This window comes from Phaseolus vulgaris, chromosome 5 (genome assembly GCF_000499845.2).
Source record: "Phaseolus vulgaris cultivar G19833 chromosome 5, P. vulgaris v2.0, whole genome shotgun sequence".
Taxonomy (NCBI): domain Eukaryota; kingdom Viridiplantae; phylum Streptophyta; class Magnoliopsida; order Fabales; family Fabaceae; genus Phaseolus; species Phaseolus vulgaris.
In genome coordinates, this window is record NC_023755.2 from 9,550,892 (window position 1) to 9,568,563 (window position 17,672).

The following is a 17,672-nucleotide window of genomic DNA, read 5'->3' on the forward strand; positions in this document are numbered from 1 at the left end:
TTATATTACTATGTTTATAATTTTATTTGTTTGTATTGTAGTTGGACGCCAAATCATTTTGCTAGTGAGGCCATTGGTCATTGCATTCGGTCTCAATTTAGAGGTCCATATCATGATTATGATGTCATTCCTGAGGAGAACAATCTGAAATGGTGGACTGACTTTCAGGGAAATTTTAATTTTTGACAAACTAGAGTCACTTGTTTTCTTGTTTTTCTTGTGGACTGAAACAAACTATTTTCTTGTTTTTAACATACTAGAGTCACTTGGGCACCTCAGGATGAATGTCAAATTAAAAAGGTCTACGAGTCTAAAGTTAGAAAAAGACTTTGTGACATGTTGACCAAAGATAGGGCAAAGGGTGTCCGACCTATTTGGATAGGTGAGCAAGCATGGGATGAACTTCTAAACTATTGGGATTCACAACAATTCAAAGATAAATCAACTCAAAATAAATCCAATAGGGGTTCAGCTCGTGGTGGAGCACTACACTCCACAATTCAAAAATCACATTCAGATATTGCAGTGACCTTGGTAAGTACTTATCACTGCCTTACATGAAAATCATTTTACATTTGCAACCTATAATGCTTTTAATTGTACAACATTATTAGGAACGTCAATATGGTGGTCCTACAGAACCTGATGAACTATTTATGGCCACCCACACAAACAAGAAGGGTGAATGGGTTGATACTCGTGCTCGTGAAACTTATGTAAGTTATTCTTTTAAATTTTTTTATATTTATATTTTAATTTCCTAACATTTTCATTTCGTAATGATCTATGTAGGAAACTATCATGAGCGTTTGAAGGCCTTTCAAGCAAATAGTTCTCAGGACTCTAACACTGATGTCCACCAACTTGATCCTGCAACTAAGCTTCAAACATGGAAGGAAGCTGTCAGAGGAAAGAGTAGAGGTCGGGTGTATGGTACGACAGACTTGGCTGCTAACTTCTGCCAAGGAGTCTCTTCCCTCACTCAAGCCTCTGCTTTCGACACTTCACAATCTGAGCATGTGATTGAAAATCAAATGCTTCGTGCTGAACTTAGTATGTGGAGTTAGAAGTATGCACACTTAGAGGATGAGATGTAGGTTATAAAAGAAAAACTTATCTCAATGGAACGTGACAAAAATGCTTCCAATAGCACAACTCAATTCGATCATGAGTATGATCCAAAGCAGGATGATCAACCTGTTCCTTAAAGTGCATCCTATACTGTAAGTTTAACTATTTGACATTTTTATTATATACTAAGTATTTTAATTATTTCATTTATTTATTTATATTGTTTGTATTTTTTACAGGTTTTCATAGATCACATCACTATGGGATTCATTTTAGTGCTTTTAGTTAAAATTGTAAAGTACAATTTTAATTTTAATATGTTTTTAAGTATTCATATCCATTTTGAATATTTGAATTGATCAAAGACTTTGTTTAACTATTTGTATTATTTTTGTACTCTGGATGTGTTTGTGGATGTATTGTGAATGATAGTAATTTGTCTAAATGTGATTTGGTTGGTATTTATTCTTTATAGGGTAAATTGGCTAGAAAACAAAATAAATTGTTTTTTTTCATTCCTTTATGCGTCGGCTTTTGCGTGGGCTAGGCCCACGCAATGCCTCATATGTGTATATATATATATATATATATATATATATATATATATATATTATTTTTATTATTTATTTTTTCATGTCGTCGACCAAACCGACCCATAGGCGATATTTAAATTTTGCGTCGGTTTGGCCCACGCATAAAACGTTGCATATGCGTCGCTTGAACGTCCACTTAGTTGAGGCAATTTGCGTCCGTTTTGTGTGGACTTAGCCCACGCAACATGCGTCGAACTCGCTGGCCCACACTAATTTCCATTTGCTTCCAAGGTTTTTTTGTGGGACTGCTGGCCAACGAAAATCTAACACTTATGCATCCGTTTTTGGCCTGTTGCGTCCGTTTTTGGCCACGAAATATTATATTTTTCTTCTAGTGAAAGTTAAGTATTAAAAATTTATTATGGAACCACTTAAAATGGTAATGGGTCTTAAGAAACACAGTTCTACATGCTAAACATGGCATTCAAAGTAATCTCACTTTGGTCCAAACCAAATTAATTAAGTTACACGTTCAACTAATGGGTCAAAAGTGTAATAGATTATGGCGAATAAGGCCAAAACCTTATCATGTCCCGCCCTTTGTGACCTTGAACTATGGGCTTAAACTCAACTAGTTCATACAAAATAAATGATAAGTTTTAAAAACATAAACATGCGTAAGTATTTTATCAAAATATCCTGACAAATCATGTTCCTCTTTTGCTCAATAATAAATATCTGAGATGTGGTCAAGATAAAAATCTTCTTCCAAGCCAGTACTTTAAGATAATTGTGGAATATTCAACATTTGGCCCAAATGCCACACTATATGATGTTAGTGGTTGATAAATGTCTAATTTAAGTAATATTTCATATTAAAATATATTTATGAGAATTTATTTTTAATTTAAAATAATCCCTAATTTATGAATTTATACTTTTTTACATTTTTTATGAGCTTTATTTGAATAAGAGAATTTTATTCCTTTGTGTTAATTGCAGTTTTTAGGGAAGATTGAAGATTTGGAGTAAAGGAGAATAATTTGAGCTAAAAAGAGAAATGTGGAAGGTCCCAGAATGGAAAAAGATGCAGAGAAAGATTGGGTCATTTTTTATGTTTTATCACTTAGCCCATTAGCGCGACACAGGAAGCCACCTAACCCTAGAAAATTAGGATAAATAGGGGGCTAGATGTTCAACCCTAGGGTGCCAGATTGAGAGAAAAACACCATAGAGTGAATTGTAACCCAATTGGAAGAATGGAAGCTGCTAGAAGTATAATGGCTATTTCTACCATTTGGGATTGGGAGTAATCTGCTCAAACTCTTATGTATTGAGGTGATATCTTATATATTAATATTCAGTTCTTGATTGATTAGGTATTGCTGTTTTACTTTTAACTTTCCGTGACAAATTAATAATCTTAAATCTGACCAAGAGGTATTTTTAGGGTTCAGACCTAAACATCAATACTTAACATATTGGAGTGCTAGATATAGACTTGAATTGTTAATTGCCATTAACGTCTGATTGTGATTTCTAAGTTGTTTTTATAAGTATGCGAGATATCGATATTTAGGAAACATTCTTAAAAATTTTATATGCGAGAGATCGATATAAATGAATTTTCTAGTGATATCAACTTCAATGAAAAAACTTAATATTGACAGGCTAACCAAAATACATGAGAGTGAGAGAGACAAAACATAATCCCTATTTTTCCAACTGAAGCAACTAATTATTTGTTTGTTTTCTTATTGATCATAGCCAACACACTCAATTCAACACTCTTTTCATTGTTATGTTGTTATATTTAGAGAATATTGTACTTGATAATTCACTATTCATTGTGGGATCGATATTCATCCTTAAGGACAATTACACGATGCACTTACCGTAAAAAGTCATCAAGTTTTTGGCGCCCCTGTTAGGGGAACAGGTTTGAGTTGTTGACTATAATTTTCTAAATATTGTAAATATTTTAGTTGTTTTGATTTATTTTATTTTATTTTATTACAGATTTGATTTGATTTTAATTTGTATATTTGCTGTTTTAAAAAGAAAGTTGTTGTTTTTATTATTTTTTTTTCTTTCCGTTATTTATTTTATTTTGTTTTTATTTTTATTTTGTTTTTGTTTTGTTATATTTTATTTCAGTTTTTTTTTACGTTTAGTTTAAGTAGTTTTAGTTTGCGTAGGTTTTATTTATTTGTATTAATTAGTTATTTATTATTACTAGTTTCTGTTTTTTTACGTAAGTTTGAATTATCTTTAAATGATTTTATTTAGTTATTGTAATTATAATTTTCTGTTTTGGTTTGTTTTAATTTAATTTAATTTTTTTTATTTTACTTATAGTATTTATTTGTTATTTTAAGTTAGTTATTTTATTGTATTTTTAAGTTTTTATTTATTTTTGTTTTATATTTATTCATTTTTTTTTATCTTTTTTTAGTTTTTATTCTACGTAAGTTTTTATTTTATTTATATTTCTTTTTTCTGAATATTTTTTATTTTATTTTTCTCTTACGTCATTTTAGTGTTTTATTTTGTTTTATTTTGTTTTTGTTTGATTTTTATTTTATTTTGTAGATTTGTTTTAATTTGTTTTTATTTTTATCTTCAAATTTATTTTGAATTTATTTAATTTAATTTTTTTTAATTTTTTAAAAAAAGAAAAAAATACTTTTTCTCTCTCTCCACTAATATGTTTTAGGAAGAAAGTAACATGGCAGAAGAACAAGCACAACCTCTTAGGAGGACACTTGGAGATTATGTCATGTACCAAGGACCAATGTATTTTTCTAGTATTGCAATACCTGCTTCTGCCAAGGCTTTGGAAATAAATCCCGATTTTCTCACTCTCATTCGTGCCTATCAATTTACAGCAATGGAACATGAGGATCCGTGTTCACATTTGGATAGATTTTATGAATTAATAGGAACAATGGGCTTTCAATCAGGTGATATTGAAAATGTTTATATGCGATTGTTTTCTTTTTCATTGGCAGGAAAGGCCAAGGAATGACTCAAATCACTTCCAAACCAGAGCCTCACTACCTGGAAGGATGTAGAGGAAAAATTTCTGCAAAGATTTTTTCAATCTCTCGCTACATCAAAGCAAAGTTCGAAATTTCTATGTTCAGACAAGGAGCAGATGAATCATTCTGTGAGACATGGGAAAGATTCAAGATGATATTGAGAAAATGCCCAAATCACGGGTTTGAATATATTTCTCAACTGAGCATATTTCTCATTGGTCTCAGATCTCACACAAAGATGCTCCTAGATGCCGCAGCTGGTGGCACAATGATGGTTCTTAAGGTAGAATAAGCGACAAGAATTGTTGATGCATTGGCATCAACTGATTATCAAGCCCAACATGATGAACAAGGTCTTCAGAATAAAGGGTTGTTAGAAGATGCACTCTTGGCTAAATATAAAATTCTGACATAGCAGATTGAGCAACTAACCGGACAAATGGCTAAATTGCCCCAACAATTATATGTTGTTCATTCAACTCAAAGCCAGAGTCAATCAATCAGGTGTGATTTTTGTGGAGGTGATCTTTCTAATGGTCACTTTTCTTATCAGAACAATTCACATGAAGCTGAGGATCCATCAATGCTTGAAAGAATGAGTAAAGTTGAAAACGCCCTAACAAAGATTGTGAGCGCTCAGGACAATATTATGAGAGAGCAGGACAATAGCATGGCCATGATTAGGAGTATAGAGATCGAGACGGGACAACTAGCCAAACAAATTGCACAAATTACGGAGGGACAAAGTGGCCAGTTTCCAATCAACAACCAACCCAACCTAAGAGAGCACTGCAATGAAATTGCCACCGAGCGTGGTAAAATAATAGGAGAAAGGGATGGTACGATTGTAGGGGCTGAGAAAGAAAAAGACGAAACTGTGAGGGAAAAAGATGAAAAAGAGAGAGAAAAGAAGAGAAGTGAGGAAGAAAAAAATTAGAAATAAGGAGAGAGGTGTTCTTGAAAAAGATTTATCATATCCTCATGCTCCTTCAAAAAAAGAGAAGCACACATTTTTTTTTTGACAGTTTGCTCCCTAAAAATTATTTTGCAGGAAATCTAAAGCAAGATTCAACACTTGAGAGATTTAGGAAGAATAGGAGCTATATTGAAGAAATCAATACAGAGTTGGAGGCTAGATACAAAGCAATTACTCAGAAAGGCTTGCCTAAAAAATCCAAGGACCTAGGGAGTTTTAATCTTCCTGTGTCTATAGGTACTTTATCGGTGGACAATGCTTTACTAGATTTAGGGGCAAGTATCAATATAATGCCTTTGGCAATGCTAAGGAAGATAAGCGATTTAGAGGTTCAACCCACCAAGATGCAGTTACACTTGGTAGACAGATCCATCAAATATCCATATGGTATGGTTGGAGACGTTCTGGTGAAGGTGGATAAGTTCATATTCCCTGTGGATTTTGTTATAGTGGACATGAAAGAAGATGAGGAGGTTCCTTTGATACTTGGCAGACCCTTTATGAAGACGGCTAGAATCATAGTTGATGTTGACAAAGGAGAACTTCAACTTAGAGTTCAAGAGGAAGAGGTAACTTTTAATCTTTTTTATGGTCTAAAAAATTTTAATGCAGGGGGAAATGCGTACAAAAGGATGCAACAAAGGGAGTTTTTCACCTTGAAATAAACAGGCGTCAAGCTAGATGACGTTAAACGAGTGCTTAATGGGAGGCAACACAATCCACATTTTAATTTTATGTTGTTTTGTTACCTTTGTTGATTTTATTTTAAAAAAAAAAAAATTATATATGCTTCCTAATCATTTTGCAGGTTATGTATTTTGACCTAGGGACAAGTTCTATTATTTAAGGGGCAGATCCAGCAAATGAAGCAAGACTATAGATAAAGATTTTAATGAAAAGTTGGATGACTTCTTAAGAAGAGAGGATTGAGCAAAAATATGGTTTTATCTTTCTAATTCTCTTTTCTTTTCAGTTATTTGAATTTTGTTTTATTTTTCTGTTTAGTTTTTAGGTTATTTTGTTTTCTGCTTATTTTCTTATTTGCTTAGTTGTTTATTTGCTTATTTGGTCATTTGAATAAATTTCAATTTAATTTTTGTTTTCTAGTTTTATTTTTCTCAAATAAAAAAGAACTAGAATATTAATTCTGAATTGTGGAAAAAACAATTTGTGTTTAAATATTAGATAGTGAGATGAGTTAGACACATGTTAGAAAAGAAAATATGATTGAATCCCTATTCAAATGTAGTTGAAATTATGATACATGAAAATTTAACAGGATGATTGATTAGGACAGAGAATGACAAGACAAAAAAGGAATGAGACCAATTAAACCAAGTGAGTGTGTGAACCTTAAATAATTTTGAGAGTTTTACTAATGAATTGACAGTTGAGATTGCTTAATTTTTATTTTTGCTACATCATAAAAGAGCATGAAGATGATTGAGGCATTTGTTGTGTTAATTAGGAGCCCAGGGCCAAATAGCCAAATTGTATATTGTTATAATTCCATTTTTTTATATATCCCCTTTGGGCCAAGAATTTTTTTTGTTAATATTGCACCTTAACCTTTAATGATATAATTTCTTACCCTTTAGCATGTCTAAGGAAGGAGAACATGAATACATATAGAAAAGGGAATGGTTCGTTCTGATTGTGAAAGCTCAAAAAGTTGAAAACAGGAAGAATCTTTTCCTACTATTGAAAAAAAAGAAAAAAAAAAGAAAGAGAAACAAAAGAAGAAAAAGAAATAGAAAAGAAAGAGAAAAAAAATTCATCATGAAAAGTCATAAAGAAAATGAGGAAAAAGGTGACATTGAAAGAAAGTGGTAATTAGATAACATATATGTTCTCTATAATTGAATTTCAGGTATGTTCTTCTTCCTTAAGATGTGCATTTTGTTATCTAAGAAAAACCAATATTTTTTGGAAGCCCAACCTCATTACAAACCTGGAAAAGACCTCAAGATTCATGTTTCTAATATGTTTGTGATTTGAAGATGAAATGAAAAACAACTGTGATTTGTTATGATTCAGTGAAAATAGAGAGAAACACTTACCCATGAGCATATAAGAAGATATTCCTTGATGAATTGTCATTTATTTTTTTTGATTTGATCCTAAAACTTGATTGTGTATATATTTTTCTATATTTGAATTTGGAAGCATCATAAGTTTTTAATTTGATTTGTTGTTTAGTGAATTAAGTTGTTTGATATTTAAATTCAAATATATTTATTTACTTTGCTTGAGGACAAGCAAGATTCTAACTTGGGGAGAGTGATAAATATCTAATTTCAGTAATATTTCATATTAAAATATACTTATGAGGACTTATTGCTAATTTACATATAAAATAATTCCTAATTTATGAATTTATACCTTTTTACATTTTTTATGAGCTTTATTTGAATAAGAGCATTTTATTCCCAAATTTGGTGTTAATTGCAGATTTTTAGGGAGGATTGAAGATTTGGAGTAAAGGAGAATAATTTGAGCTAAAAAGAGAAAGTTGGAAGGTCCCAAAATGGAAAAAGATGGCGAGAAAGATTGTGCCTTTTTTATGTTTTATCATTTAGCCCATTATGTTTCCTCTCTTCTCTGTGACCTCGCTCTCAGCAGTGATGTGAGCCACAACACGTCGCCGGATTTCGGCGAACGTGGCGGGGTGGTTCCTGATGAGCGACTCACTAAAGGGCCTAGGCAATACACCCTTTTTGAAGGCGTGCACGAACATTTCCTCGTCCTTTCCTGGCAATCGGACTATCCGAGCCCCGAATCTGTTCAGGAAATCCTTCAAGGATTCCCCTTGGTACTGCCTTATATCAACCTTATATCAAACAAGTCGTAAGACACCAGAGGTGGCGCCTTGTTCACTATGTACTGCTCAACAAACATCTTGGAAAATTGTTGGAACGTGGTGATATGGCCAGTGGGTATACTAACGAACCAGTCCAACGCCGTTCCGCTCAATGTGCTCATGAACACCTTACAATACACCGCGTCTGAGCCCCCTGAGAGCATCATCTGAGTATGAAACGCCGTGAGATGGGCTTCAGGGTCCTCCACCCCAGTGAAAGATGCTTTCACTGCCACAGTGCTAGCCGGGACTACTGAGTCCATGATCTCTTGGGAGAATGGCATAGGGAAACTGCGTGGTGGGGATGGGGGTGCGGATCTGTCCCCTGTCGCACGCTCCTCCCGCTCCTGAAGGGCTTTGCGCAGCTCTTCGTTGATCCTGTTGAGCTCTTCGTTCCTCGCTTGCGAGGCCACCAGCGCCTCGTGCATCCTTTCCTGCTCAGAACGCGATGCAGCCACGTTCTCCTGCAGCGTCCTCATCATGTCCATCACCTGCGTCATGGACACAGCATCTTCGTCGGTTGATGGCGCAACTGAACTGGAGCGCGTTGTCCTCATCCTTCCGCAGCAAACTCAGCAGCTCAAAGAACCCCAAACAAACGGTGAAAACTCCAGGAGTCGACTGAGATAGCGAGCAGCTGAACAAAAAACACTCGAAGCACCACCAACACAAACTATGGTTGGGAATCACGTTTTATACGTGCCCCACGGTGGGCGCCAAATGATCTTGCCGGTTGACTTAGCGCAAGAGTGTTGCCTCGTCACGATCTTCCTCACCAGCTTGACACCACGTGCCTTCCAAGTCCGCTCCACAGATAGTCTCTCTGAGAACCTGAAAAACACACAGTGGCGCCTCTGCGGCCGGTGGCGCTCCGACGCTCAAGTCAGATCACAGAATCACTAGAAAAACAATGTGTGTAAAAACAGTGTGTAAAGAACTCCCTTCTGAATCTCACTCTGATTCTCTTTTATGCCTCCCTCTGTACCTGCGCCTAACAGAATTCTGTTATTCCTCTCTGGCATGTGTCAGGACCCTGTTGTGCTTTTCTGTGGCAACGTACCTCCAGAATCAGTAGAACGTGAGTATCTGCGCGTGTCTGCGATTGTCTGTACCTTCGGCGGCACGGAGTGCACCTTTGTCTGGACCGCGTCCCTCTCAGATGATGACACGTGGAGGCATGCAACTAACCACACACGTGTCATTACTTGAAGGCTCTAGCGCTTCTCACTGCGTGTCTAAGTTATCCCCTGGCGGAGTAACTTAGCGCATTCCCTTCATCTGGGTCAATCGCATACTCTCAGGAGAACGCCAGGTGTGGCTGGTCTAAGCACACTCACCAGGCATTGCTCTCTGTGCGAACGATTCCCCCTTCGCGATGTCATGCACGTAATGGGTTGAGGGAGTCACCAATCACTGACCGGTTTACAAGCCCCCCTCAGGCCACTCTCATGCACGATTCTCTGAGACATGTTCATGCGAGGTCCGTGCGTAACGCTCTTGCTGGGAACCTCAGTCCCAGCTTAACTGCGTGTAACACGACCCCCGATAACCATGCATCCGATGACTGATCGGTGCTCTACTGCTTCTCGCGTTCTGCCCCCAGGTGTTCATCTGGGAACCGATCAGTCGACGACCGCTTGGTTACTGGCCACCGATCACCGTGCTGGGTGATCTGTCCCCTGACTTCTCTGCCAACTGGTCTGTCGGTGGCCACTTGACTACTGACCACCGATCACCTCTTTGGATGATCTGCTCCCTGATCTCTTTGCCAACTGGTCCACGTCTCACCCTACGAGTGGTCCACGTGATTATCTTCTGCTGACGTCATCAACCACCGATGACCGACCGGATCACAAGCCCCTCAGTCTCGAGCTGTGAACTCGTTCTCAGCGAAGAGACTAAGTGGTCACGACCTTGGTCCACGTGGCAAGTGGGCCCACGTCACGTGCTACCTCACGTGCTGCCCTTTAACGTTACGACTACCTCCCTTAATCTCGCGACACGTGGGCGCATCAACGGTCAGCGTGGAGTGTCGCTAGCGCTTCCCTTCTTTTCAAATAGACGCGCGCCTTTACTGTTTCTTCATCTTCTTCAATCAACCCCCAGACTCTCTACGAATCCCCTCTTGTGCTTCCATCTTTCTTCCAGCTTTCTATCTTCAGAACCTTCGCGATCATTCAAAGGTATGGTTTTTCTTCTTTCTTGGTCCATTTAGGTTCTTTTCACCGATTGCATTCGTCCCTTTCATCACCATGCATCCATCTTCTCCGTTTTTCCTCTTTTCGACCCAGGCTAGGGTTTTCGCGCTCTTCACTCTGCTCTCTGCTCTCTGCTTCTCCCTCTTCCTCTTTCCACCTGGACCTTTCTCTCCTTTCCTTCCTCTGTTTTTCACCGAACTATTCATCATTCCCTCTCCTTCCATTCATTCTGACTTTTCGCTTTTCCCCCACTGCAACTATCTATCAATGGCTCGCTTGAAACAGACCGCTCGAACCATCGCCTCGTCTTCTGGTGCACAGCCTTCCGCAAGTGCTCCAGCTCCAGCTCCACCCGTTGCAACCTCCTACCACGACAACGCCAGGGTCTATAACTGGGCTCCCCTGGCGTTGCTCGCTGAAACCTCTACCTTGCTACCGCTAGGGCACCTAAAATCCCTCCTGAGCAGCGACTCGGATGAGCCATCTTGCGCCATCGATCGGGAGAACGACTTCAACATCCGCGTCTGCATTCCTCCTCGAGGGATGCCCATCTGCGCGGACGATAGGGCCACCAATGGGGTGCCCTTCGTCTTCGTCTACTCTGCCATCTTCAAAAGGTTGAAACTACGCCTGCCCTTCACCTTTTTCGAGAAGGAGTTGATGATGGAGCTGAACGTCGCACCCTGCCAACTCCATCCAAATGCCTGGGCTTTCATCCGGGCATTTGAAATTCTCTGCAATTACTTCGGGCATAACGCCTCCGTGGACGTGTTCCTCTAGTTCTTCGAGGCGAAGAACCCTAGGGACAGGTCCTGGGTGAGTCTGAATGGGGTTGCTGGACGGGTGCTCTTGGGCCTGTATCAGCAATCCTTCAAAGATTGGAAAGGCAGGTTCTACATGATATCTACCACCCCACAAAGTCCAACATTGCTCGAGGGGTACCCCCTCTACTGGGTTCCTGTGGTTGAGTTCAAGAAACCCCGGGATCTCGAAGCCATGGCCCCCTACGAGCGCGAGCTATGTGGGTTGTTCCTGGGGGCCAAGTACAACTCTACACTCCTCATCAAACATGAGTTTGATGTGTTGGCTCTGAAAAAATATATAGGTAGCTCTTCTTCTTTCACCTCTTAGGATACTTGCACATTCTCATGCATGCTTGCATACATTTTGACTTACTTGCATAATTAGGCCATCTAACTCTTCTTTTTCCCTTCGATGTAGATACGATGTCAGGGAAGGATAGGAGGAAAGCTTTGCTGGAGCTCGCCAAACTCCGGGGGGCCAAAGGGACTGGCTCCTCTTCTTCCACCACCGATCCTATTGCAGCCCCTCCTCTCTCGGTCGCGCCAGCTGAAGGCCCCGAGCCAGGAAGGAAAAGAAGGAAGTTGGTGAAGGCCTTTCCTTCATCTGCTGCTGCTGTTGCTGCTCCTGCTCCCTCAACCGAAGAGGAGAGCTCTGGCTCTCCTCTCATACACCGTAAGAAGACACTTCTAGCGGTTGAGGGGGCTTCATCTCTTCAGCCTGGGGAGATTGAGGTAGTGGAGATAGAGGAAGGTTCACCCTCGCCCCTCTCCATTCAACCTGCCCTAGTGCCAACACGCTCTCCCTCCCCCAAACAACTGCCATCCCCAACTCCTCGATCGCCATCTCCTCCCCCAGCAGGCCAACCACTTGGTCAATCCACCCCACCTGCTGGGGGTGATTCTGCTCGCTCGAGGGATCTCTCGGGACCTCTCGTGTCGCCACCACCACTGCCAACCTCCGCTGCTAACGCTGAAGGTGGTGGGGCCAGCTCTCGACCAAGCGGCTTTGGAACAAGTAATGAGAACTTTAGCCGAGTCATTGCTCTGGTTCGACAGCTCATTCGCAGCCGGGAGCTTATCGAGTGGACCGGGGAGGAGGTGGACATGCACCTGGCGAAGCAGATTGTGCTTTCCTTGGAGTTTTCCACCCAGCACCGCAAGCAAATAGCCCTGGAGAAGAGGGTAAAGGAGCTTGAGCATGACAAGGAGTCACTGCAAAGTGACTTCGAAGCTGCCCAAGGGTCCATTGCCATGATGAGGGGTATGGTGGAAAAGTCCAGGGGAGAGAACTTCGCGCAAGTCCAAGAGACCATCAAGACTGAGATCTTGATGGGGCAAGCTGTCAACTCCCTGGACTGCGAGGTGGCGCAACTGCGGGTCGAGACCTCCTCCCTACGCCAACTAAACTCACAACTAGTGGGGGAGCTCGAGTCCACCAGGGAAGCGGCCGCTACTGGGGAGAAGAAACTTGAGGAGGTGGTGGGCCAGCTGTCTGAAGCAAAGGGCCAATTGGAAGAAGCTGCCTCTTCCCTTGCTGCCCTTACCACCGAGAAAAATGCTGCGGAGGCCTCAAAGCAAAAATTAGAGGTTGAGAACGCCGATCTTATGAATGTGGGTGTTGACGCCCTTACTGACGGATTCGAGCTGGCGCTCGAGCAGATCCGATGCGTTCTCCCAGATTTGGACCTCTCACAGTTCATCATTTATCACGAAGTGGTAGATGGAAAGCTCACCCCTCCTCCTTGAGCTCTTTCTCTCTTTTTCTTTGTAATTTTACACTTCTGCACAATTTGTTGTACTTGAACTTGTATAAACTTTGTCGCTTAATATATACTAGTTTCATACGCATACCTTTTTCTCCGCATTTTCTTAAACTTTCTCTTTCTCTTTGCACACGACTAAATGTTAACCAACCTAGGCTTAGCGCGATCTGCCCTCTTTGATCTTAGCCTCTACTTTGATCGCGACTAACAACTCCCTTAGCTTCGTCCTTAATAGCTCTTGTGCACTGCTTTGTACTGGATGACTGACAAGGCGTAGTCTGTCTGCTAGCTTGTTGTGTAGGAACTTGTTTGGAAAAGTTTCCTCTGACAAGGCAAAACTGATCAGTCATCGTTCTTTGTACTTCACTTTGCTTGTCTGTCGCTCTAGTGCTAAGAGCATAGAGGGCACCGATCGTCAGAGGTGGCACCTTGTTTGGCGAAACTTGCTCAACCACGTGAACTCAGCAATACTTGAACTTGACCCTCCGTGCACCGCTTTTAACTCGAGCAAGTTGTTTAACCTTATAACAAACTTGGCAAACTGTTAACTCAAAGTAAACTTGAGCAACTACCAATTCTTCGGCGATGACGTTCAATAAAACTTGTGAATTTAAGGCAACAAACCCTAACATAAAATCACTTACTAGGCAGCAGGTTTTTACTCAAACTAGTATTAAAATACAATTTTCCTGATCTGCCAAGTGAAATCCTCCCTACTTCTGTCATCGCCTGGAACTTTTCTGATCTGGTACTCGCCGCCCAACCTTTTTACTGTCTCATCTTTCACGCCATAAGGTTCTGGCGATGTTACCTTTCTTCTTTTCCTTGACCTGATCATCGTTCCCTCATCTGGGGATAGAGGCGCCTTTCGGATCCTTCTCTACCTCCCTGAGTTTCAGAACAATGATCTGGTCTTACTGGGTCAATCGTTGCTGTTTCACTTAAAGGGGGAAAGGCATTTTCCTTCCCTTCCCACCATTTAAGGTCACAAACACCCCTGACCTTTCCGCTCATTTTGCCTGAACTCGCTCAACGGCGAGAAGGACTTTATCTGGTGCCTCTACTTTGCCCCAGGGGTTACATCTCCTCTTCCCTGGACGCACTGAGGACTTTTAATCTTGCCTCTGTCTGCTGGTGCAGAGAGGTCTTTTCATCATTGTTGGTGCCTCCGATCGCCGAAAGACGATGAGGACTTTAAAACTTTAACTGTGCCACCGATCGCCGAAAAGCGATGGGGACTTTAAAACTTTTAACTGAAAGCATGCAATACGATTTTACTGTTCCCTAGATCACATACGAGTAATAAGGCCTTTTTCTTAAAACTTTCGAAGCCATAAGCATGCAAACATAGAAGCTTTAAACTTTGAAAAACTCTTCTTTATTAGGTGGCCTCATTAAAAACCCTCCTCAGGGAAAAAAGAGTGCCCCCTTGAAATTGTTTTAACAGAAACTATTCGAATCTCATCCTATTCGTCTTTACTTACAAGGCTTTAACTGTAATACGACTTGAGATGTGTTGCGTTCCAAGTGCGGGGAATTGCCCCTCCTTCTAATGTCTCCAAGCGGTAGGCGCCATTCCCGAGCTCCTCGGTTATTCTGAACGGTCCCGTCCACTTGGGCGATAACTTGTTCTGCATCTCATACTGATGGGCCTTCCTCATCACCAGATCGCCGCTTCTAAACTGCCTTGACGTTACCTTAGAGTTGTACCTTCGCTCAACTCTTCTCTTTACCGCTTCGGCTTTAACTCTCGCCTCCTCCCTGACCTCATCCAGCAAATCCAGATTCATTCTTCTTTCTTCGTTCGAGTCTTCCGCCACGAAGTTCTGGAATCTCGGCGAGCTTTCCTGGATTTCGACTGGAATCATCGCATCACATCCATAAACCAAACTAAAGGGGGTCTCGTGGGTTCCTGACTGCTCAGTTGTATGGTATGCCCAAACTATGCGGGGTACCTCTTCAGCCCATGATCCCTTAGCTTTCTCCAATCTTTTCTTTAAACCTCTCAGCAACACCCGATTGGCAGACTCCACTTGGCCATTCGTCTATGGGTGTTCGACAGATGCAAACACCTGTTGTATCCCCACCTCTTCGCACAGCTTTTTCAAGAGGTGACTTGCAAACTGCGTCCCATTGTCTGACACCAAGCGTTTAGGCACACCAAACCGGCACAATATGTTCTTCCATACAAAGCTCTCGATCTTGTGTGCGGTGATCTGGGCCACTGGCTCCGCTTCGATCCACTTGGTGAAGTATTCGATCGCCACCACCAAGTACTTCATCTGCCTGATTGCCAATGGGAAGGGTCCCAGAATGTCAATTCCCCAAGTATGGAACGGCCAAGGGCTGTAAATCGACTTTAGCTCTTCTGGGGGTGCCTTGTGCCAATCAGCGTGCTGCTGGCATTGCTTGCAACGCTGGGCGTATCTCTTGCAATCTTCTCTCATCGTGGGCCAGTAATAGCCTGCACGGATAGTCCTTGTCGCCAGCGATCGACCTCCAATGTGGCTCCCGCAAATTCCCTCATGGAGCTCAGCCACAATCCTCGTGCACTTCTCTCCGTGTATGCATACAAGAAGGGGGTGCGTGAATCCAAACCTGTACAGCTCATCGTCAATAAGGGTAAACTTGCTGGAGCTCTTCTTTATCTTCCTGGCCTCAATTGAGTCAGCTGGAAGCACACCATCTGCTAAATAATGTTGGTAAGGCGTTATCCACGTGTCTGGCTCGTGGACAGCGCAAATCTGCATCGATCTTGCCCCTTCTTCTGCTGGGCGCGCTCTGACCCTCGGCGCCCTCAGAGTTTCCTGCGTTAGGGATCTATGACTTCTCGTCGGTCTTCCTATTGATCTGCAGACATGGAGAACTTGGTGGTCTGCCAGGAATGCTCGAGGCGCTTTCAAAGTTTCTTGAATGACAGTCCTCTGCCTACCCCCCTTGCCCGAACTGGCGAGCTTGGCTAGCAAGTCAGCTCGGGCATTCTGTTCTCTTGGCACGTGCACCACTTCAAATGAAGCGAAAGATCTTCTCAGCTCCTGCACGTACTCCAAGTAGGCTGCCATCTGCGGGTCCTTGGCTTGGAACTCGCCAGTTACTTGTCCCGTGACCAACAGCGAGTCGCTCTTGGCCATCAGCACTCTCGCCCCCATTTCCTTAGCCAGCAAGATTCCAGCGATCAAAGCCTCATACTCTGCCTGGTTGTTGCTTGCTTTGAAAGCGAACCTCAATGATTGCTCTAACAACACTCCGTTGGGCCCCTCCAAGATGACCCCAGCCCCGCTGCCCAGCTGGTTGGACGACCCATCAACAGAGAGTACCCAGCGAAAGTCACCCTCGGCGTTCTGTGCCACCTCGGAGGACAACTCGACCACGAAATCGGCAAAGACTTGCCCTTTGATCGATCCCCGGGGTTCATACTTGATGTCGAACTTGGAAAGCTCGACCGCCCACTTTACCATCCTTCCAGCCACATCGGGCTTCTTCAGAACCTTCTGGATCGGCAAATCAGTCATCACCAGTACCGTGAAGCTCTGGAAGTAATGGCGCAATCTCCTCGCCGAGAATACAACCGCTAATGCTGCCTTTTCTAGGGCTTGGTACCTTACCTCCGGGCCTTGCAGCACCTTGCTAACGAAATATATAGGCCTTTGGGTCTGGTCCTGATCCTGCACTAGCACTGCGCTGATCGCCCTCTCAGTTATGGCAAAGTACAGCCTGAGGGGTGTTATGTTTTGGGGCTTGCACAGAACTGGAGGGCTCGCCAAATATTCCTTGAGCTTTACGAAGGCCTTCTCACACTCCTTTGTCCAAACAAATCTGTTGTTTCTCTTCAAACATTGGAAGTATGGGTGGCCCTTCTCTCCGCTTGCCGATACGAACCGAGACAAGGCGGCCATCCGCCCCGTGAGTTGCTGTACCTCCTTCACATTGGCGGGGCTCCTCATTGCCAAAATGGCGGCGCACTTCTCGGGGTTAGCCTCAATTCCCCTTTCTGACAGAAGAAACCCCAGAAATTTCCCTGCTTCTACACCAAAAACGCACTTTTCAGGATTCAGTTTTAGGTTGTACCTCGCTATCGTGGTGAACAACTCTTCCAAGTCTGCGACGTGCTCGTCTTTCTCCAGGGACGTCACGACCATGTCGTCGACGTATGCCTGCACATTCCTTCCGAGCATGGGCGCGAGCACCTTGTCCATCAGCCTTTGGTACGTGGCTCCTGCATTCTTCAACCCGAAGGGCATCACCCTGTAACAATAACATGACCTTTCCGTCATGAAGGCGGTCTTCTCTTCGTCCATGGGGTGCATTTTGATTTGGTTGTACCCCGAGAAGGCATCCAGAAAACTGAGCAGCTTGCACCCTGATGCACTGTCTACTAGGGCGTCAATGCTAGGCAAGGGGTAAGAGTCCTTCGGGCAGGCCTTGTT

General features: G+C 42.1%; 2 protein-coding genes and 1 non-coding gene across 4 annotated transcripts; 2 read left to right on the plus strand and 1 right to left on the minus strand.

Annotated features, from left to right (window-relative positions):
* The first annotated feature begins 53 nt into the window (after positions 1 to 53).
* On the plus strand, positions 54 to 1,436 carry LOC137835108 (uncharacterized). Of its 2 annotated transcripts, XR_011085015.1 has the most exons (4): positions 54 to 534; positions 615 to 716; positions 793 to 1,223; positions 1,311 to 1,436. XR_011085015.1 is itself a non-coding variant. In XM_068643454.1 (3 exons), exons 1-3 carry the CDS (start codon positions 337 to 339, stop codon positions 811 to 813), a joined length of 321 nt encoding a protein of 106 aa, XP_068499555.1. In that variant the 5' UTR covers positions 54 to 336; the 3' UTR covers positions 814 to 1,345. The 2 variants fall into 2 exon arrangements, 1 of the variants encoding a protein (XP_068499555.1); XM_068643454.1 differs by having other exon boundaries at positions 793 to 1,345.
* Positions 1,437 to 4,727: 3,291 nt separating this feature from the next.
* Positions 4,728 to 4,828, minus strand: LOC137836279 (small nucleolar RNA R71). The gene has a single exon (XR_011085236.1). It is a non-coding gene; the product is annotated as a small nucleolar RNA R71 (small nucleolar RNA).
* Positions 4,829 to 11,905: 7,077 nt separating this feature from the next.
* On the plus strand, positions 11,906 to 13,228 carry LOC137833938 (pre-mRNA-splicing ATP-dependent RNA helicase PRP28-like). The gene has a single exon (XM_068642008.1). It carries the CDS (start codon positions 11,906 to 11,908, stop codon positions 13,226 to 13,228), a length of 1,323 nt encoding a protein of 440 aa, XP_068498109.1.
* The last annotated feature ends 4,444 nt before the right edge of the window (positions 13,229 to 17,672 follow it).

Coding starts and splice junctions, on each gene's coding strand:
- LOC137835108 (XM_068643454.1), top strand. CDS start 337: ATGTTGACCAAAGATAGGGCAAAGGGTGTCCGACCTATTTGGATAGGT. Junction 535..614: donor CAGATATTGCAGTGACCTTG/GTAAGTACTTAT, acceptor CAACATTATTAG/GAACGTCAATATGGTGGTCC. Junction 717..792: donor CTCGTGCTCGTGAAACTTAT/GTAAGTTATTCT, acceptor TGATCTATGTAG/GAAACTATCATGAGCGTTTG.
- LOC137833938 (XM_068642008.1), top strand. CDS start 11,906: ATGTCAGGGAAGGATAGGAGGAAAGCTTTGCTGGAGCTCGCCAAACTC.